General features: G+C 38.8%; 1 protein-coding gene and 1 long non-coding RNA gene across 2 annotated transcripts; one reads left to right on the forward strand and one right to left on the reverse strand.

Annotated features, from left to right (window-relative positions):
• The first annotated feature begins 1315 nt into the window (after window positions 1-1315).
• Window positions 1316-16071, forward strand: ptpn11a (protein tyrosine phosphatase non-receptor type 11a). The gene is made up of 16 exons (XM_028025772.1): window positions 1316-1589; window positions 3412-3534; window positions 7737-7931; window positions 8623-8815; window positions 8914-9033; window positions 9105-9218; window positions 10103-10199; window positions 10288-10367; window positions 11211-11369; window positions 11501-11632; window positions 11772-11926; window positions 12484-12551; window positions 14415-14566; window positions 14657-14775; window positions 14863-14970; window positions 15975-16071. The coding sequence occupies exons 1-15, from the start codon at window positions 1576-1578 to the stop codon at window positions 14930-14932; spliced, it is 1791 nt and encodes a 596-aa protein (XP_027881573.1). The 5' UTR covers window positions 1316-1575; the 3' UTR covers window positions 14933-14970; window positions 15975-16071.
• Window positions 16072-16343: 272 nt separating this feature from the next.
• On the reverse strand, window positions 16344-19234 carry LOC114149734 (uncharacterized). Its single transcript, XR_003596574.1, has 2 exons — window positions 17311-19234; window positions 16344-17266 (listed from the first exon to the last, which is right to left on the reverse strand). It is a non-coding gene; the product is annotated as an uncharacterized LOC114149734 (long non-coding RNA).
• Between the last annotated feature and the right edge of the window lie 3273 nt (window positions 19235-22507).

Genomic DNA, 22507 nt, shown 5'->3' on the forward strand with positions numbered 1-22507 from the left:
TACGGGCTGACTTGATGAACAGTCTTTGTCATACTCTTGTGTTTTGTTATTCAAGTTCACTCTTAAAAGGGAAAAGAATAATAATCGTAACTCAAATTACTTAAAAAATTCTGACTTCTATTTAAGTGTTTTTTGTTTGTTTGTTTCATATGTCCGGCTGGTGTGATTTTACAACAAGACAATCATTTTATCTCAGATGAGCAGGATCATTTGGATTTTGTTTTCCTTGAAAGCAATTATTAAATGAATATCACATGTTGTATTTAGTCAGGTTATCTTAGATATTGACATTTCCTCGATCATCTGAGATATTTAAGCATGACCAAAAACAGCAATTTGTAGGGGTCAGATCATTTTCACAGCACTTTTAATATCAGGTGACCACACAAACAACATCTTTGTCAATTTATTATCAAAATTGCAATGTATTGCCTGTTTCTCAGTTTGTTTTCAGCAGTTAATCTCTTAAGCGCCTTTAAATCTAAACCACCATTTTGAGTTGCTTTTGAAACATAATCAATGAAAAATTTAACAATAGTACTTTGCTAAATGCTGATTGTTGACTGTGTGTTTTATGACTGTATTTTTGTGTTTACACGACATCATGGAGAACCGAAATTTAATTTTATACTTCACTAATCTCGTTTAAATCAAGGGTGAAAACTCGCCTGTTTAGAGTTACCTCTGATTAATATCAACTGGAACATTTATGGTGTAGTTTTCCTTTTTTACTGTGCTAACTTTTCTTTTGTTGTGCTTGCATTGTTATTTTGGTTTTTCTTCTAATCATGTAAAGCACTTTGAACTGCCTTGTTGCTGAAAATGTGCTACAAAATAAACTTCTTCTTAAGAATAGAATAGAATCTTCTTTATTTTTCACATAATCCTCATGATATCATACACTTGGTGAAGGGCCCAAAACGGGAAAGGTTTATTTGGATTTAGTGTAATATCTGGTTTCAACTACGTTTATTCAAATATGCTAAAACAAAGTGCATACATAAACAAACAGAAGCTTGAGTCCAATAGTCAGCGGAAAACTGCTTCTTTAAAACGCCTAAAGACAATTATAGTTTGCTTGGAAATGACACACTCCGGAGTTAACTCCTTTTTTCTGATGAACTGTCTCTCCAGCAGCCAAAAACGTAAGAAGGATTTTAAGTGGGCATGCGCAACGTAAGGGTTGTTGGGGCCTTTCATTTCAATCACACCGTATGCCGGTTAGTGGGGCCCGGGCGGAGACTGTACAAAAGCTAACTTTAATCAAGGTTTTCAGCAAACGGACACTCACGGTAATGAAGTCCGAGCAGCCTTTGTGGCGTCGCATGTTTGGTGACGTCCAACAGCCGACTGGCTGTGAAGTCTTCAGGGCCGAGGCCTAGAGACTTTTTTGCAGCTGACGCTACTGTCATTTTATGTGGATGCCTAGCCAGTTTTCAGTGCCCGGTCTGATCGGGTGTTGTCCGATGAAGCACTTTATTGACTAGCTGAAGCGGAAACGGTCGCAAACGTTCGTCAGCTTGTTGACGCTACCGCTAAGTGCCAGCGAGGAAGTAAGGGACGGGAGGAAAAAAAATGACATCTCGGAGGTGAGGGGGGCGTAAAGGGGGGTTTTGCTGTCTGGAAAACAATGTCTGGTCACAATGTTAGCCGAGCCAGCTAAGTTCTCAGCTGTTTGGGGTTCGGTTTGTTGGGGGTAATGAAGGTTCTGGAAGAAAAGCGAAGAGAGTGAAAACGGCTAACTTGGTTAGGTTGCCAGGGGCAGCGCTAACGGTCACTTGAAAAGCCCACTGAACATGTTCAGTGAACAAAACTGTTTACTCTGTTTTCAGCGACTCCTTTCACATTCACACGTTTCCCTATATATCATTTACCCGCGGGGGAAAAAAAACCATATATTGGCTAAATGAGCTTTTTATTCAATGTATGTGTGTAGTGTATAATTATCACTGAAGCTCTGGTATTTATTAAAAAAATAAATATACAAATAAAATAAAGCCCGAAACTGTTAGATGTTGTAAGTTAGTCCTTACACGGAACACATTTAATTAACCGCCAGAAATAAAGTTTCAAAACTGAGGAATGCGATCATATCACATCAAAGTAAGATTTTACATTATTACTATTAGCATCAAGCTAATGTTTTTTTATTTTTTTATTTTTTGCAAGCGTTTAAAATGTTTTGGAAGGGAGGGTGAGATTTTTAAAGACTTGAAGCTCTCTTCGAAAGTTTATTTTAATCTCTTTCAAATAACTTAATTTGCATGTAACTATGTTGAAGGATTACGGCTTGTATTTCCCTCACTTCCTTTCTTATTCACAAAAGTTCAAAAGTACTAAATAAATACTGACGAGTCTGTGAGTGGGCATATATTGAAGGTTGTATCTGTATACGTAATCTGCATCAACAAGACATTTGCTGAATGAAACGTCTTGTGAGGCAATTAAGTGATAAAAATCATTTGAATAAGTGTGAAAGGTTGTGGCAGAGGATTCAAAATATGACGTCCTCCAGGTTATGTGTTGGACAGAATAAGTTGGTCCCCGCTGGGTTTGACTGGAGTCGCAGGCCTCTGCTCACAGAGGGTCCCGCTGGTAGAACATGACAGAAACTGAGTCCGTTCTGGGAAAAATACCGAGTCAGCATCACATGCAAAATATCATCTCTGCTCAGCATATGATCATATTTGGTCTGAATGGATTAACGGAAAGTGCTGGTAAATGTTTCTCCGGCTAACATTTGGAAAACCATGTTGTGTTCAGCAATAATAATAATAACAACGATAAAATCAATTTCACCCCCAAAAGTAAGAAAAACTAGAAGTTTATATTTTGCAATTAAAGAAAGCTACACTTAATAAAGTTCTATTTGCACATCTGTTGAAATATGTGTTTGTAATTTATTTATAAATTTGCATCCATCTCTGCCGGCCTACGATAATGCAGAGCAGCAAAAGCAAATGAGGTGGATTAGCAGCGCTAGCCAGCATCTGGTTGTGTCATCCAGAACATTTTACTGTGGAATATCATTTCTGACACTTTTTTTTAAAGTAAGCGGTGTCCTGGAGAAGCCTGTGTTTTTAAATGAGAATGTTTTTTGTGTGTGTGTGTGTGTGTTGTTTGTGGTGCTATGGAGTCACTTCCATGCATGCAGTTATCTAGAAAACAAAACAATCAATTTCTTATGATTTTTATTGTTGTCTTAATAGTGCTACACAATATTGTGAAAAAAATTCCACCTTAAATTGCTGCCAGATCTATATTGATAGTCCACTTCATGCGTTTGTGTTCTGGGAGATGAGTGATTTTTAAATGGGTAGTTACGGGAGTGATGCTTCATATTTTTCCAACTCAGTTCCCCATTTAGCATTGAATCCAGTCATGGTTCATCCCCATTCCTCCATGTTCTAGGTGGTTTCACCCCAACATCTCAGGCGTGGAGGCAGAGAACCTCCTGCTGACCCGAGGAGTGGACGGGAGCTTTTTAGCCAGACCCAGCAAAAGCAATCCAGGAGACTTCACCCTCTCAGTTCGGTAAGCCATGAGGCTCAGGACACAGTTGGAATTCAGATGGGATATCCAAAGCAATAACTTACAAATGGGCAAGTTCTTCTTGGATTTGTCCAGAATGAAAGGGGAACATGCTGCACATTTTAATTGCAATCTCTGCAGGAAGCGCCAGAGATTGCGTTTCCTTTACGTGCATTCAAACACGACTTTACGTCACCTAAAATGGAATTTTCTGAAAACAGTCGCATCAATAAATAGAAACTCGGGATTAAAAGTATTGGATATACAATTTAGAAGCTTAATATTTTGCCGACAAGTGTTTTACTTGTCTGCAAAGTAAAGAACTTTACTTGGGCAATAAATTGATTTATTATTGTTTTTTATGATTTCTTTTTGGACAATCTTTTTTTTTTTTTTTCCCCCCACAAATCCGCTCCTTGGGTTTCCACAGGTCAGAGGGATGTCAGTGCACCCAGGGCAGCCATCTTGTTTGACAAGAGTGTTTTACAGGTTCTATTTATTAGGTCTTTGAAATTAACTGAACTCTGTTATAAAATATTAGGGCCAGACTAGGATTTCTTTTAAAAATACGAGAATAAAGTCATAACATTACCAGAATAAAGTTGTAATATTATGAGAATAAATTTGTAATGCTACCAGAATAAAGTCGTAATTTACACAAACTCCAAAGCAAAGAATAACAACAATTTAAGATGATTAATGTTAAGCATTTTGTGAAGTTTTACTGTATGTTTTACAGAAAATACTAAATATAAATCCTTGGTCTTTTAACATATTAGCATTAAATAAGCAGCAGCAGTACTTTGAAACCATCGGGAAAACGACTGAGTCTGAAGAAATAGCCACACAAACTGAGCTGGTCACATCATTTTCTGACGACTCTATGGAAACTTTTTATTCTCACTAAAGCAATTTTTTTCTCTCTCGTAATTTTAAGACGTTTTTGTTGCAGTGTTGCGTCTTTATCTTGCTAATATCCTGACTATGTTCTTGTAGTAAAGCAAAAATCCTCGCAGCCTGGCCCTAAAGCTCTGAGGTACAGCTCACAGGAGGAATGATTAAAAAATGACAGAAAATATTTTCTGTCATTTGTAAAAAAGAAAAAAAAAATTTAGAAAAGAAAGCGAGAAAAAAGAGACTAATATCAAATCCAGTATGAAATAATTAGACATTTTATTTTTAAGCAATATCGCCCAACACTAGCTTTACCAGAGAGCCTCCACTTTGCATCCGCTTCACTAAACTAACCCAACAGCGAGGCGGTTAGCTGCTAGCCGGGCAGCATGCAGCAGATGGTTCACCAGGAGCAATCCAGGCCTAAAAGGAGAGCAAATATTAGACTTTCATTTATAAGCCAGACACAAACATGACTTGGAATGAAAGCTCAGTGTTTTCTGGAAATGTGGATTTAAAGCAGTAGCATGTTAGTGTGCCTCTCCCTGTCCCCATAGAAGTGTTTAGAGCAGTGTTTCCAAACCCTGGCCCTCAAGGCACACTGTCCTACATGGTTTAGAGGTTTCCTTGCTTCAATGTGCCTGATTCAAACGCCTGTTAACCAGTCATCAATTCAGTCAGCAAGAAAACACCTGGACTGAAGCAAGGAAACACCTAAAACATGCAGGGCAGTGTGCCCTGAGGACCAGGGTTGGGAAACACTGGTTTAGAGAACTAAATGGACAGTAGAATCATTCGAGCATATTTATATTAAGCTGAGTGAATGATGGCCAGGAGGGGGGGGCGTCATTCATTTTGTTTTTTGTTTTTCTAATACGAAATGTGGTTTTATCTCTGGTCTGTCAGGGCGTACATATTTCAGATGAAGTGTCATTAAGTCAGTGCAGCTGACAGAGACGATGTTATTTTAGTCGCAGGCTCGTATTTTAGCTGTACGCTCTCTCATCTTTCTCCTTATTTACTTCCTGTGGAGACAAAACAAGTCCCTCTCGCCTCGTGGATACGGGGCGTTCTCACAAGGCAAAACCAGTCGCTGCTGGTTCAAACCAGCACGTCTCGTCTTTTAGCTCCCACAGCCACCAGTAAGCTGGCGACAGTTACATGTTGGTGAGCCTCTGACCTGCCACAAGTTCTCTTTTTCTATTTACTCCGAGAGCGGTGGTCGCTTGCAATGACTAAGTTGTTTTAATCTGTTGGGTTGAATCAGGAAGAAGAGACATGCTTTTTTTAAAAATTTTGTTGGTCACAAAAAGCTCGCCACTCATCTAACAGCTTATTTAACTGCGCTTTCAATATGTACAGTTGGTATAAGAGACTCCTGGATTAAATAAGGAAACATTAGTTTATAGTTTCAGTGCACCAATTGCAGTTTTCTGGCCCATTACTGATATTTAAATATCCCATGGGGTCGGGGCGATCCCAACCCACCCAATCTTGGAAAAGTCTAGAATTGTCCCCCCCCAAATAAAATCCATTGAAGAAACATTTGCATTTAAATAAAATCATTATGATGAGGCAAAAGAAACAAAGAACGAAATAAATCTGCCATTTATCTCAGGAAAAAAAAATAAGAATACATTTTTAGTTCCCCCCCCTACCAATTTATGAGCAACAGCAGCGCTGAACGATATATATATCGTTATATATATATATATATATATATATATATATATAACGATTTCTAATATCTGGCCCATATCTGTGAAGTTAGCTGTTAGCTGTGGCTCTGCAGCACAAACATAAAACCCTCCAGTAAGTAAATACTTAAAGCAAAAGACATGTAAACCTTTTATTTAGTTTCACTGCTCAATAAGAAGAAACACATTAACAATAAAGATCAGACTGCAGTTCGTTGTTTCATTACTTTGGCTGAATCATGATAAACTGCCTCATTAGCAAAACTGCTACACTGCTTTCATAGACTTAAGCTTTTTTGTCAAAGGTAGCAAACATCTCATTCATATTTAGGTCTTCAACTTTTATATAATTAGAAGAGTTTGAAACGGGAGGGAGAGGCTGAGCAAGTGGACCCAGAAGAGAGCAGAAGAGAGAATAGATAGAAGAAACAGAAACTTATGCCTTTATTTCTCACTGTCTTCAATGTAGAGCCTTTAAAACCACAAAATAAAATCTTAATATTTTTCTATATGAACCCTTGTGCTTTAAATGTTACATTTTAGTTATAATACCCCCAGATATTCATTTCTATCTACTTGTTGGTTCTCAGTCATCCAGGACATGGCAAAACTAAAAAAGGCTTAAAAATAAAGCAACTGAAGTTTTAATTTAAATAGCCCATAACTTGTATTGGGGGCCATTATAATAAATTAATGTTTATGAGGAATTGTATTAAGAGCAGTTACTCATTTTTTTATTTTTATTTAGAACCTTAAATGTTTGTAAAGGTGTAGCAGAGATTAGATCAGTCAGACTGAACAAAACTCATATCTAAGCAACATTTGAATTTTAGTTTTATTTCTCAACAGTTTGTTGATATGCATTACTAGTCATTTTGGTGCTGCAACTTGAATGTGATTTAAAAACTTTTTAAACCATATTTTACGTTACATTTCACTGTAACTTTGCCGATCCCCCCCAAAATTGGTCTTATGATATTGTCCTGTTTATGGTCCCTCTAATAATGAGATGGGATTTACGCCCTTGGCCACTCCATTTTTGTTTACATCTTGTGAAGAAGGAAGTTCCACTCAGTGTCTTCTTCAGAGGTTTTTGTGTAGTTTCCTTCTGTGGTTCTTGGTGCAGTGCCCCTATAGGCTAAGAGGTGAACAGTTTTTTAAAGTTTTTTTTTAGTGGTTTTAGTTGGTTTGTTACAGTTCAGTGTGAAAAAGAACCACAGCAGCTAAAATTGTGACACATGTCATAGTTTTGGTCTCCAATTGAACCACTATCAGCTGTGAAAACATCCAAAGTGAAGGAAATTGGGGTCAGTTTATTGATGCATCCCTAATTTATCTCCACAGACACACTCAAAGCTCGTTTCTGTTGTTTAAAAGAATTTAACCCAGTTTTTTATCTTATCTTGTTTAATGTACATTTACAAGACCGAAAACATGAGGCAAATTTAATTCTAAAGAAAAAGTGTTTTATATTTTTTCTGTTTCAGGCATTTTTACCACATAGTTGTCATTTTGGCATAAAAATCTCTCTCAGAGCTAACAGTTTGGCTGTAAACTGTTTTGATTTGATTGCAAGCTGACATTTTTTGAATATTTTTTTCCCCCTCCGTTTAGGCGAAATGGAGCCGTCACCCACATTAAGATCCAAAACACTGGAGACTACTACGACCTGTACGGCGGGGAGAAGTTTGCCACGCTAGCCGAGCTGGTGCAGTATTACATGGAGCATCATGGGCAACTGAAGGAGAAAAACGGAGACGTCATCGAGCTCAAGTATCCGCTCAACTGTGCCGACCCAACATCAGAGAGGTGAGCGCAGGACGTTATCAGACATCCAGACCATTGAGCTTCGATGATAATGTGGTAATGTCACGTGAATTTGTCATGTCCAAATTCTGACAGTTTCCAGATTAAACTAAGTGATGATGAGTTTAGTTTCACTTTTAGGTGTAGGATAACTGGGATCTTGAGGTGAGGTAATGGTGTGGTGTGCTTGGTGTGTGAGAGCCACCAGTGCTAATGGTGCAGAAGTTTTTGACAAGTCAAAAACACTCATGGTAGCCTGGCTTTGCTAGCATCATGGAACAAATATCATCTTATGCCATGGAACTGTAAGGAAGACACACAACAGATTACAGGCTTATGATATGATTTAAATTCGGCTTCAATTGATGCATGCCACCTCAAAGGAAATCTACAAACATATTTCAGTCCAGTTTTTTTCAGTTATTTTGAAAGGGTATTGTTACAGAAATGAAAATTTTCATACATATAAATATAGCATTTTTTATAACAACTGAACTTAACTTAGTTACTTGAATGTGCTATAAAATCGCATTAAAAGCAGGGTTTGAGGATATATGCTTGAGGATGTGATGTAGTTTTATTTTAACAAAAGTTTTACCGCTATACTTTAATCCTTTTGGATTGCAACATGTTTTAGTTTGTCTGCTACACTCTTGAGTTATTACAAGGTTTTTTTTTCTTGCCCATCACCCAGATGGTTCCACGGACATCTGTCGGGTCGCGACGCGGAGAAGCTGCTGACGGAGAAAGGCAAGAACGGCAGCTTCCTGGTGAGAGAGAGCCAGAGCCACCCCGGGGATTTTGTTCTGTCGGTCCGCACCGGAGACGACAAAACGGACACCAACGACGGCAAACCCAAAGTCACTCACGTCATGATCCGCTGCCAGGTGAGCGAGGCCAGCTCCTTCATGTCCAGCTTCCAGTGTGATGTTACAATGAGGTCACATTTACCTGCACTAACTTATGACGTGCGTCCTTCACCCAGGGTGACCTGAAGTACGACGTGGGGGGAGGAGAGAAGTTCGACTCCCTCACAGACCTGGTGGAGCACTACAAGAAAAACCCCATGGTGGAAACTCTTGGCACCGTCCTCCAGCTGAAGCAGGTCTGCTCTGTTTTCAGTTCAGTAGGGCAATTTCTGCTCGGTAGAAAGCTAACCTGTCCGTCCCCCTGCAGCCGCTGAACACTACCCGCATTAACGCAGCCGAGATCGAAAGTCGAGTTCGGGAGCTGAGCAAGCTAGCAGAGGCCACGGACAAGGTCAAGCAAGGCTTCTGGGAAGAATTTGAGGTAAAAAAAAAAAAATAATGTTGCTGTTTACAGAACAAATAATAGAAGTAGAAATACGTTTCATATTCCTACTTTAATATTAAATGTATGTTTATAGGTGTGCATAATGAGAGTCGTGGGCAGTTATTTTTCCAATGCCAAATGGTTGGTTTGATACAAATCTTCCTAGCAAATATTTAATAATAAAGTATAAAAGTTTTAGTATTTTGTTGCCACTAAACCTGTCGCAATCCGCATGATAAATTAAAATGAGCTCAATTAAATTTGAATTAAATTTCCCATTCTGATGATTTAATGTTTGTTTTAGTGCAACTGTGTCATAATCCATTTCATTTGTGCTTTTTTTAAATTTCTGTTTTATTTATTGTTTTGGGTTCTCGTGTTTTATTGTGGATATTTAAAATATCTTCCAGTTCAGCGAAGTGTTGTTGGTTTTTTTTCTTTTTTAAATTCAAGTTTATTGGTGAGAGGGTGATCATTTTCCCATTATCAATGCAATACCTGGAAATGGTCTCAAAACCATCGTATTATTATTTATCACAATAATCTAATCAATAATCTTAGTGTGAATTCAACAGAAGTGAAAACAGTTATTTAAAATGTTTTTTTTTTTTTTAACTCATTAAAATTTCCTGTGAACCTTCAACATTTTGTCCCTTTTTTCTGTAGAATTCGTCTTTCTTTTTCTAGACCCAAACCAGATGATATAAAATGTTGTTTTAGTCAACAGTAATTGATGGATGGATGGACAAATAAATAAATAAAAACAAACTAGCACTGGAAGTTGTTTTGAAAGGGATCCAAGGCCTCATCAGTCCATCTCAGGGCCTATAAAAAAAACTCCCACATCATTATTTATGTCTCTTTTCTTTTCTCCCGTTCAGACTCTGCAGCAACAGGAGTGCAAGCTGCTCTACAGCCGCAAAGAAGGCCAGCGGCCAGAAAACAAAAACAAGAACAGATACAAGAACATTTTGCCCTGTGAGTATCGCATACAGCTCTTGAGATTTAAAACAACTCAAGTTGGGTTTTGTACTAAGTGTTTTTTTCTTTTTGTTTGCGCTGACAGTCGACCATTCGCGTGTCGTGCTGAACGATGGCGACCTGAGCGAGGCCGGCGCCGACTACATCAACGCCAACATTATCATGGTAGACTTTCCTGACCCCTCACCTCCTTCAGGGCCCACACATATACAGAGACAGTTTGTTTGTAACACCAGAAGTTATTTAGCTTAGTAACTCACACAGGCAATGTTTTCAAGCCTTTATTGCTGTTAATTATAATGACTTTCTCTGTTAAGTTAAAAAAAACATTAACTTTAAAGGGGCAGGATTATGTAAAATTGACTTTTTTGAGCTTTACATCATGTTATAATGTTATTTCCCCCATCAAAAACATACATGAGGTGTTGCCTTGATTCTTTCATGCATATTTGAGAAATCCTTTAATCTCCCCTGGCAACTATTCAGCTGTACAAAACTCTTAAACTCTTGGAGGAACCAAAGGCGCATCGCCTCCTCAGAGCTGCAGTTTCCAAGTTTCAGAGCAGCCCCCCCCACCCCCACCCCCACACACTCTCCCGCTCCACACAGCTCCTTCAGACTAGTCAGCAGCAATTAGCAAACACCTGATGGAACTTCCCATCACCTGAGCTCATTATAGGAGCTACTTCTCAGTGCAGCGCTGGTAAAAATGTTGCTAAAGTGTTAATAGAGGAGCCATGTAGTGATGACTTCCTGAAGGCGGAGTTTCAGAAAGAGCAGGAGTTTTTAAAGAGACAGAAGCCCCAAGTCAAGGTGTTTAATTACAAATAACAGCTGATATTAACATAGTTACTTGATGGTGCTGTAAAATGGAACTATGTGTGTGGAAAACTCATAATGGCACCCCTTAAGGCTTAGAATATTGCATCAAAAACATTTTTATCCAGAGAATCAGTTTCTTTCATTGCTAGTTGATTTGTGTTTCTTGGCCTGAATGTGTGCTTGCAGCCGGAGGCGGACTCCAAGTGCAACAACGCCAAGCCGAAGAAGAGCTACATTGCCACTCAGGGTTGTTTGCAGAACACCATCAGTGACTTCTGGAGGATGGTGTTTCAGGAGAACTCTCGGGTCATCGTGATGACCACCAAAGAGGTGGAACGAGGGAAGGTAAGGATTCCTGGAATTAGACTGGTTTGTTGTGTTAGCCGTTTTTTTTCATCTGTCTTTTAGCGGTGGCCCTTTAAATCCAACTGGTCAGATTTAAAACAGACTTTAAAGCGATGGAATTATCTCCACAGAGTAAGTGTGTAAAGTACTGGCCCGAGATGTCGGCTCTGAAGGAGTACGGCGCAATGCGCGTTCGCAACGTCAAGGAGACAAAAGCTCACGACTTCATCCTCAGAGAACTGAAGCTGTCCGAAGTTGGTCAGGTGAGTTGCCCATCTGCCCGTCAAGCAGGGTTGTCGGAGCAGCACCGTAAGGATTTGGGAATTTAAAAGTTTCAGACAATGGACGGTATCACATTTCTGATTGGAAAATATTATACTTGCGATCCCAAACTTGCTTCAGGGTAACACAGAACGCACAGTGTGGCAGTACCACTTCAGAACCTGGCCGGACCACGGCGTTCCCGCTGACCCCGGCGGCGTGCTGGACTTCTTGGAGGAAGTCAACCTGAAACAGGAGAGCATTTTGGATGCTGGACCCATAACAGTACACTGCAGGTACTCGCATATCTACACTAAAAATAAAAAAATCTAAAAAAATCTCTGACTTAAAGCAGCAGTATGTAATGTTTATAAAAATATTTTTACATATTTTTTATTTTTTGAAACTGTCAGCCTTCTCCCAGTGCTCCTAGAAAAAACTAATCAGAGCCAGGAGGCAGGTGTTAGCACTAGCTTAGCCTGCTATGAACGCTAGGCTAGTTAGCATAGCCACCGATGATGGTGGATAAATGGTTTTTCTTTATCAGTGAGTAGTTTCCCACCCTTAACATATTGAGCAACAAGTAGATGAGGTTGATTGACAGCGCCAAGACCCGCCTCCTGGCTCTGATTGGTTGTTTTTGTCTGGAGCGTTGCATTTCTTCAGACAGCAAAAGTAGAGGAGGTGCATGAGATTGGTCTTTTCACAGATTATCTGCATCATTGTCACAACATGGTGACAGTTTTAACAAATATGTAAAAAAGCAAAGCATATTTTTGTAAAAGTTACATACTGCAGCTTTAATACAGAAACAACTTTAACTCAAACTTTGGTTTTCCCATCCATCCATTAGTGCAGGGATCGGACGGACAGGGACGTTTATAGTGATCGACATCCTGATAGACGTGATCAGAGAAAAAGGTGAGGACGCTTTTTCTAAGGATACAAAAATGATTAAAAAGTGAACTAAAAAACAGTGATTTATAAAAGTATTACCTGTCAGCGCAACGTTATTACTCTGAGGAGTAAGCCTGGAGAGATTCTTGAGCAAATCATTTGGAGTCATTTAGTTATATTTTTTTGTGTAATGTTTATAAAGCAGTTAATTCTGAAAAAAAGGAGAAAAATGACATGTTCTAGTATTTTAAGTCAAGTTTATTTGTATAGAACATTTCAGCAACAAGCCAGTTCAAAGTGCTTTACGTTATAAAAACACGGTAAAGTCACCAACTGTGAAGCAAGCAAGAAACATTACATTTTGTCTAATGTCATCATCACAATTATTAAGCCAATACACAAAATATGTTGATCGATTTTCTATTTACTACTAATCAAACGCAGCTCTAAACAGATCCTTGGTTTAAAGGATCTTGGAGTTCTGCAGTTTTGTGGAAGCTTGTTCCAGATTTGTGGAGCATAGAAGCTGAATGCTGCTTTAAATCAAATAAACACAATAGTGAGCAAAATATAGTCTTGCGACAAACTAAAGCTGAATCCAGTGGAGTTCGTTGCGACTTTTTAAAATGTTTGTTTTAGCTCTAACCCAACATTTTGAGGCAGATCCCCCCTCTAGTGTTTTGCAGCAGGGTGCAGGCGAAGCGGTACGTCTTTTCAGCCCACAGAATTTTCTGTGGTTTACTTGGAAATTAAAGAGTAAGGACTGTGCTTTTATACTCACAAACGCAGCACACGCTTAATGGCCCAATAAACACTGTAATCTGTAGCTCAAAGTGTGAAGTGTAGCTCCTGCAACGTGAGGTAAAGTCTAGGCAGAGCTGCTTAGAGCAAGCCTCAGTATGATGCCGACTATGAGGAACAAACTTCATGTATTTGTAATTAATCTCTAAAAAACCCAAATAAAATCAGTTTTATGCTTTTCATCTGCTGAATATTTACACTGATATCTGCTGTTAAAAACAAAGCATAATTAATTAAGTTTTTATGTACTGGTTTTATTGGACAATAACATTCCTATATAAAAAAATTTTATAATGTAAAACATATGTATTCAGCAAATGATTTTCCATCCATTTTTACTATTATTGGAATATACTTATGTATACGTTTTTATGACCTCATCATAAAGTTCACTAAAGATGATCAAAGTTGAATTAACATAGACGTATGCAAATTTAAAGGGAACTTGTTGGGATTCCCTTCATTTTTAATCAACCTATAATTGTGTGAGAGTCTGATATTATCCACTGATGTCACTTACCGTAATTTCTGGACTAATGAGCACACCTGACTATAACCTGCACCCTCTGACTTCAAAATTGGGATTTTTTTTAATTTTTATGTTTTACATAGTAGGCAGCAGGTGTCTATGTTGTAACATCAGAAATTTACACAACCGTTTTGTAAATGTCTAATTAATTGCATGCAAGTAACATACACGAGTACTGTTTGGAAAATGCTTTTTCCCCAGACATTGTCTGTAACACGACCCCAACGAATTCAGTAACTACCTAAAAATGTCTTCCATTTTATTTATATGGGACAGAGCAAACTAATGTCCTTGCAGTGTTGTTGTAAATCTACCAGATTTAGCAAATTGACAATTTCCATCTATAGTTCCATAAAACAAACAAAAAAATACAAACATTCATACATAAAAAAAATAAAGTGAAAGAATCCAAAAACAATATATAGTTGTGTTTTAAGAGGCTTGCATAAAAATAAAAAAAAAGTTGTCTGGTTCATTTCATGATACAAAGACCCAAAACCTGTAAACCTGATTTGTGCGAGACGCCGTCGTCTGAAAGTGTCTCCGTCCCACCGCAGGGGTGGACTGTGACATCGACGTGCCGAAGACCATCCAGATGGTTCGCTCCCAGCGCTCGGGGATGGTGCAGACCGAGGCGCAGTACCGGTTCATCTACATGGCCGTGCAGCACTACATAGAAACGCTGCAGAGGCGCATCGAGGAGGAGCTGGTGTGCAGCCGGTCGCGTCACGGCTTCGTCTCCAGCCGCCCCGGCTGTTTGCTGTAACAATCTGTGTTCTCTCTTCCCCCCCGTCCGCAGAAAAGCAAGATCAAAGGACGCGAGTACACCAACATCAAATACTCGTTGTCCGACCTGTCCGGCGGAGAGCAGAGCCCCTTGCCGCTCTGCTCGCCTAGTCCGACTCCCGTCTGCACAGAGTGAGTAATCCTGGGAGAAGACGGAGCGAATTTCAAATATTTCTAACGCTGATGTTGTTTCTCACTGAACGGTGTTGGTGTGGTCAGGATGAGGGACGACAGCTCCAGAGTTTATGAGAACGTGGGTCTGATGCAACAGCAGAAGACCTTCAGATGAGACTCGCCTTTAATTCCAGGACTCTTTATCAGTTCCAGGTAACTACTGCATATATCAAATCCCTGCATTATGCAGTTCCTATAAGAACTGCTCAACCCGTTGGATGTTTTGCCATTCTTATTGCCTTTATAAATCAATCATAATCAGCAGAATTTAGCTTTTTTTTAATTTCTTTTTTTGCAAAAAAACCCCCGACAAAAATATCCCTTCAGTGTCAAAGTGAAAGCTGATTTCTACAACATCATGACAATTAAATATGTAAGCTCTTAACTTAATTCAGCAGAGGTCAGTTCAATTCAAAAATTGTATTTATTAATTCGGGGTGTCCACATATTCTTAAAGTTTTATATTCAAGTATCTAAAATTAAAGCCTTAAGACGTCCTGAATTCATTTTAAAAACTTTTCTTAAAATACGATAATCACATGTCTAAAATTTTGTCTTGCCAGGACGGTATATATTTCACCCATATTTATATTTGATGTTCTTTTTTTTGTGTCAAGCAAAAGCTTGAGTTGAAACTATGTATCTGTTTCAATGTCCTAAATCTGTCATTTGTGTGTCAGATTTGCAGGCGTACCAGAAATGTGTGAATATGAAGGTTCCGGCCAGAAAATCTTTGCATTTAAAAAAAAAAAAAAAAAAAAATTCAAACCATGCGATTAATTGCGTTGAAAAAAAATGTCATTTAAAAATTTTTTTTTTCATTAAAAAAATGTTTTTAGAATTTTTTTTAATTATTAATTTGTAAAATGTCAATTTTAACAGAAATTTTAAACACATGCAAATTGAGTTCTCAACGAACGTTACGACATTTAGTTGGTTAATGCAAAAATGATGCTACTCATTAAAGCTCAAAGAAAATAAAATAAAATCCATGCTGCAATTTTCCATAAAATCCAGTGCCTCCAACCAAGAAACAGCAGACAAATCTGAAGAAGGAAGCTCAACAGATGACATCTCCAAGACGTGATCTTATTATAATCTATCTTGTATTCAAACCAATTTTTAAGAAAATACCCCAATTATGTTTTTCCTTCCAGGATCCTGATACCTGACGTTTTTTCGCCAGCTACACCTTGACGCCTGAGACTTGACCATGTGGAACAATAGGAGGTGGGGTTGAAGGGGAGGGGTGGGGACAGGGGGTGGGGGGGTGGGGGTCTTGGGACACACAACAACCAAACTAAAACCTGAGGGAGAACCAGACGGCGGGCTCATAATCTTGTCGCGCTTTCTACTCGACCATTTTCCCTCAAGTTGAACTCTAAACCACTGTGATCATCAGAGGAGCCTTTGAGAAGCCAAACGTGTCACCTGCTTGATGCCCAGCTCCAGTTCAAGCCTTGGGGGAATCAAGGGGGGAGGGGGGGTATACACAGTTAACCTTCGCTCATCTTCTGTATATTTTATGTTTTTTTCACTTTATTAACCAAAGTTAAGGTAGAGTATTTAGAAAAAAAAAATGTGAGGAGTTTCTCGTGAAAAGGCCTGTGCCAAACCCACAAGTGATTTCTTATTTTCATTGGTCTTTTTTTTTTTAGCTCCATTATGTGAACCGGTTTTGCCTTCGACACAGGAAAAAAAAAAAAAAAACCCGATGGTTTCTGCATTGTAGGGCAAAATTACCATCCATTAATGTTTGTAATTAATAAAATGATTGCTTATTAATTTAGATTTATAACCCAGTGACTTTTAAAATGAGGGTTTTTTTTTTTTTCAGGTATTGAACCACCTGAAATGCACTCAAACTGAACTTGTGTAGAGTGTAAATGATCTCTTTTTTTTTTTTCTGTCTTCTAGTTTACATAGACTTAATATTCTTTCAGTGGAATTCAGTCTGTTTATTAACCATTCCTTAGCTGAAGCCGGGTATCCTTAATGCTGCGCTTTTTGTTGAGCAGCAGAGCAGTTTTAGTCTTGAATTAGCATTTATAAATGGTCTAATTCTGGGTTGTAGGGGAGGAGTCACCACGGCGGCCTGCATTTCTGCCACACACAGTATGTTGACATACTGAGATTTCAGGGGAATCTGTTGTCTGTTTCACCTGCTGGCATCGTCACAGGTCCATGGCTGCCACAGTTTTTTTTTTTGTCTTTTTCTTTTTAATTCCTCATTTTGTTGTTGTTGTTTTTTTTAAGTGCATTTCCTTATTTTTATTTTTCACTATTGAAGACAAACGCCTGTTGTGTACCATTGCCTTTTTACGAACACCACGTGTACTTAAGTTTGAGAGTCACTGTTCAACGAAACAATCGCACATCTCTCGGCTTCTAAGACGTAACATTGGGTCATTGACGTGGTTTACGCACGCACACACACACACACACACACCTACACACACACACACACACCTACACACACACACACACACACACACACACACATACGCATCTAAACAGCTTTTTAGGAAAGTCATTCCAACCAGTGTTTAAAGAAAATGTTTGACATTTTGTGAAAAGAACTGATTTGCTTTATCAAGGCTTGTGTTCATTTAGACAATTGCATTTATCTTTTTTCTTTTGCATCGTCATCAAAAGTTCCTCAAACTGCTGAATCCAGAATTTAGTCGCGTTCTATAGAATTTTGTGGATTTTCCAACCAACGTATATTGACACGTAAAAAAAGCAACATGTTGCTTCTCCTTAATTCTGGTGTTCCACAGGGCAGTGTCCTGAGCCCACTGCTCAGCTTGTTAATACATGTATCCAGACACAGGCAGAAACGGTGATAGAACGTCCTAAGAGGGTCAGCGGTTTAAGATATCCCAGCGTTCGCTCTTAGGTCCTCTGTAGTGCTCACCTTACTGGGTGGAAACCGTGACGCCATATTCATTTTAAACGGACAATGGCACCTCAGCAGCAACCCTAACATCACTGTAGGCACATTTGGGGTGATATTGAACTAAAATGCATCTAAAAGACATGCAAGCTTTGCAATACTTCTGCACCAACGATTTCAAGTTGTATCTTATCAATTAATATATATTTTTATCAGGTAGCTGTACTAAAATGTAGCCGACGCCTACAAACCGACTGAAAGAGATATATGTAGGGGCTGTGGGTCTGAACGGGGCTAAAAACAAGAAGTGGTTTCAAGAGGGAAGTTAAGTGCTGGATTTATTTTTGGGCTAGTTTCATACGTCAGGTTGACGAGACTAATCAGCATCTCTCTCTCTTTTTTTTTTTTTTTTAAATCATGAAATTGGAGGGATTTTTTTTTTTTTCCCAAAATGTCAAACTCCACAATCAGTTGCACTTATGCAGAGCAATCCTTACTCTCACTCAGACATGTAACTTCAGCATTGCTCCACTTGCTTTCTGCCTTGAGAAACCGCAGTGTTGTGGTTGGACTTACTGTAACAGTGCTGACTCTGAATCTCTCACATGAGGGGTGGTGGGTGGATGGGGAACAAAGTGGAAGTTGCTGTGCTCTTTGCCTTTGGAGACACTTTTTTTCCACAACCACTGAATCAGGGCCGACCAGCTTCTCTTTTACTGTAGGAATCATGAAGTTTTCTCAGCGCCGTTCTCTCCTGCTTCAAAGTGTTCTTTGATTATTCTGATCGAAGTCCATCCTCTGGTAGAGGCGCTCTGTGGTGTGGAGCACTGTATGCAGTTTTCTCCTTCAGACGATGACTCTGTTCTCGTCTGGTCTCTTCTAGATCGCTCGCTTCCTTCCTTTATTATTTTTATTTCTTTGTTTTTCCATGGTGTGCTTGTGTTCTCGGATGCTTTTTTTTTTTTTTCCTTTCTCGTATTTTCTTCCTTATTTTTTTTTTCTCCCGTTTCTTCCCAGATGATTGCTCTTCTCCATGAATCATGAAAGCAATTTTAATGCATAGAGGTGCCTTCTATGCATAACGTGTATTTGTATAACATGGCTGCTCTTCTAGCTCCGGCGCCATCTTGAGAACGAGTAACAACTAAATGTGAATTCCTTCGACATGAACATCCTGAACCCAAAAAAGGAAGGAAAAAAAAAAAAAACTAAAGCAGGATCCCGAAGCAAACAAACTATATTTTTTTGACATGTATATTGTACATGAACACCAAGTAGAAGAGAATGTACTTGCTAAAACATATCTACTTGCCAATAAAATATACTGTATGTATATTCCTTGCAGCTTTTCTCCCTGAGACATGGGGAGGAGCCTCTCACAGAGCTTAAGAGGTGTATTGTATGACTTTGAATACAGTTAACCATGTTAACTTCCTCTAAACAATAAATGGCTAGCTAATGCCTTGTTAACGCACCGTCTCGCGTCTTGTGTGTTACTTGCGGCTCAGATTTGCTTTTGTAAACCTTTTTTTTGTGGAAATTTGTTAGCTTGGATGCTGTTATTTCAAAAACAAGAGTGAGGTGTTTTAAACGTGAACTTTAACATCAGTTGGAGAAAAAAATAAAATAAATGGTGGCTGCGTAGCTGTTGGAATATGGAAAATGGAACTTTACTGACAACCTTGGAATTCATTGGCGTACTGTGGTCACTGTGGTTTTAGTTTGTTAGCATCTAAGGTGTCGCTGAGCCACGCTCAACAACATATATATACTGTATATATATACTGTATATATATATATATGTATTATTTAGGCATGTTAACCCTCTATGGCATGACATTTTCCTGCATTCTTTGGGAGCTTGGTGGTCCCTAATTACATATCAATCATAAAATCGGACCCCGACTCCGCCCAGAACCAGATTGGGGTTTGTTGCTTCAGGGCAGCATTGTGCTACAAGGGGTCTAAAACACCAAGGTTTTCTACAGTGATTATGAAATACAAATCAAACAAAAATTATATTCATAAAAAAACTTTTTTTTTGACAAAAATTAATCACACATGGTTCCAACTCACCAAATATAAAATTAACAGCTAACTTTTATTAATGAAAGGTGCATTTGAGGAAATGACTAAAATGAGCGTTTGTGTGTTTGTACGTGTGTGTGTTTGGCAGAGTTAGAATCACTAAGGATGTTGCTATCCTTAGTTAGTGCTGCAGAGGCGCATCGAGGAGGAGCTGGTGTGCAGCCGGTCGCGTCACGGCTTCGTCTCCAGCCGCCCCGGCTGTTTGCTGTAACGATCTGTGTTCTCTCTTCCCCCCCGTCCGCAGAAAAGCAAGATCAAAGGACGCGAGTACACCAACATCAAATACTCGTTGTCCGACCTGTCCGTGCTCTTTTTTTTTTTTTTTTAGAGTTTGTAGTTCTGATTCTTTGGTAGAATTTGAGCCAAGCAAAGGACAACATTTCCACCAGCTCCCATATCTGGTAGATTTGATGGTTGCACGACTCGCCCTGTGTAGGTTTTAAAGTTGTAAGAAACATAATCTGCACCAGCCGTATGAATGACCCTGCAGCCCCATATTTTTGGTTTTGGCAGGTATTGCTTCAGTTTTTGCCTGCCTTTGGAATAGGAACATTTGTTAATTGATGAGCAGCTTATCTCCCTTTGGGACTGAAGTTAGTTTTGAGGATAAATAAGCAATGACATAATGGCGGTACAGTGGATCCTCATGTTTTCATCAGGAATGACCCCAACTTACGAACCATGCACCTTCTGTCCATGAAATGATCTTGCATCCGTCTCCTGTTGCTGTTGGTTAATAATAGAGTAAAAAAAAAAGGCTTTATAATTATTTTGTAATCAACTGCATATCAACGCATTAGAATAATGTCTGAACAAAAGGACATCAGCTGTGCAATGTCGCCCTGAGGCAATAAACAAAAAAACAACACAGGTTTAGCACATAAATTATAAAAGAAATTGTCTTGAAATGATCTACAGTGCTTCTATTACATACTCATAGACATGAAACTATTTTTAGTTACCCAAAATTTAAACATTAAGAAAAGTGATGTACAACTTACAAGTAGGAGGCAAGGTGTAGCAGGCAACTCTGCTTCATGAAAAGGTCTGCTCCTCTTCCAAGTAAAAGGTCACATGAACCTCAATACCTCATTTATTTGGATGAAAATATGTCTGGTGGTACTTTAAATCATGCCCCCCAAAAAATAAAATAAAGGGGCAATGTGAGGTACAGAGATGTGGTTTGTTGCCTGAGGGCAACGCCATGAGGGTTAAAATCTTTAGTGGCCTGAAGGTTAATATATTCTTTATGTTTACATCACTGCTATATGTACATGTAAAGATAAAAAAAACAAAACTATTTTTTGTCACTCATTTTAGAAAGTGAAATTCACAAAGATTCATTACCTATAGAATTAAATATTCCAAGCTTTTGTTTTTTTGTAATTTCAATTATGACTTCCAAAAATCAGAGTAGCAGAAAGTTTGCTTACGTTATATGTGTGAACTTTAACCCTCCTGCGGCATTAAGAGACGGGGTCATGTGGACCCCAAAAGCTTTTACTGACGGTCTGATGGGACAACCCGCCCTACTTCCCTGCTGTCTGACCGTGACATTTGACGCACGTCTGCTGAGTGTCGCGCTAAGACTGCAGGAGGGTTGAAAAAACAATTGCTGTTTGAAAATTTGACATTGAAGTTGTTATGGTGAAATTCTGTCACAATCCTGAAGATGAGCCTTTTTTTGCACTCAGAATATTAGACTTATTATCTGTGTGCGTCATCAGGTATTGTCAATGCTTCCAGATTTTTAACTGGAAGCATTTAAATCTCAGATCTCTAAAGTCCTCTGCTCAGCTGTTTGGCCTGTTAAAGAATCAACACTGCTGTTGTTCAGCTTGTGAATGTAAACTCGCCCGGCGACGGCACAGAGACGTCTCGGCTTCACAGCCATAATCTTGTTTTTGTTTCAAAGTGCTGGAGGAAGCGTTTGGGTGTTAACACAGAACGCCCATTAAGACGGTGACCTTTGACACTGACTGACTGAAATGCATCACTTGAATAAAAAAAAAAGCATTAGAGCAGGGAAACTTCCCATCACAACCAATAAAAACACACCAGTTATTTATAGCCGTATTTCTCAGCGGATAAATGCTAAATTTAAAAAGCAAGGAAACTTGTGTTGATTTATTCTTTGTTATAGGCTTTTTATACCATTGGCAAGCCTGGGTTTAACCTTAATGGATGCCACATTTGGAATGTTTTCAATGGTTGTAAACCATATACTGCACTCACAAATACATTTACCATCCAAATGATGCCAAATTCAAGGAGAAACAAGCATCCAAAATCACAGAGAATAATTGTCCATTCATTCAATGCCTCAACCAAACAAAAGTCTACAAGAAGAACCAATGAGAACTAACGTAGCAGAGCTACTTCAACATGCTGCCACCAATAAAGATAGGATCCAAGTTTCTAAATAAAATAAATGCTTCTGCATAGTTATTTGTTTGTCATCTTTTAACGTAAAATCCAGCTCTCCGACGCTCATTACTGATTTTAAAAAGAGGACAATTTCACAGCTTATGAGTCAGAGTTTTAACTGGAGCTGTGGTTCTTAAGCTGAGCATTGTTGCAGATAGCTTAGATCCAAAATAAAGCTCCGAAACAGCTATTTATTTCATTTCTACAAAGTCTTATTGTTCACATATTGTTCCACTGAAATGGAAGTTCGGCTGCCAAAGAAAGCCTTTTGCCAAATGA

Source organism: Xiphophorus couchianus, chromosome 8 (assembly GCF_001444195.1).
Source record: "Xiphophorus couchianus chromosome 8, X_couchianus-1.0, whole genome shotgun sequence".
Lineage (NCBI taxonomy): Eukaryota > Metazoa > Chordata > Actinopteri > Cyprinodontiformes > Poeciliidae > Xiphophorus > Xiphophorus couchianus.

What these genes read in the sequence shown, in the direction of transcription:
- ptpn11a (XM_028025772.1), top strand. An exon ending in CCCATAACAGTACACTGCAG is followed by an intron (nt 11,927 to 12,483) that starts GTACTCGCATAT and finishes TCCATCCATTAG; the next exon opens with TGCAGGGATCGGACGGACAG. An exon ending in CCGACTCCCGTCTGCACAGA is followed by an intron (nt 14,776 to 14,862) that starts GTGAGTAATCCT and finishes TGGTGTGGTCAG; the next exon opens with GATGAGGGACGACAGCTCCA.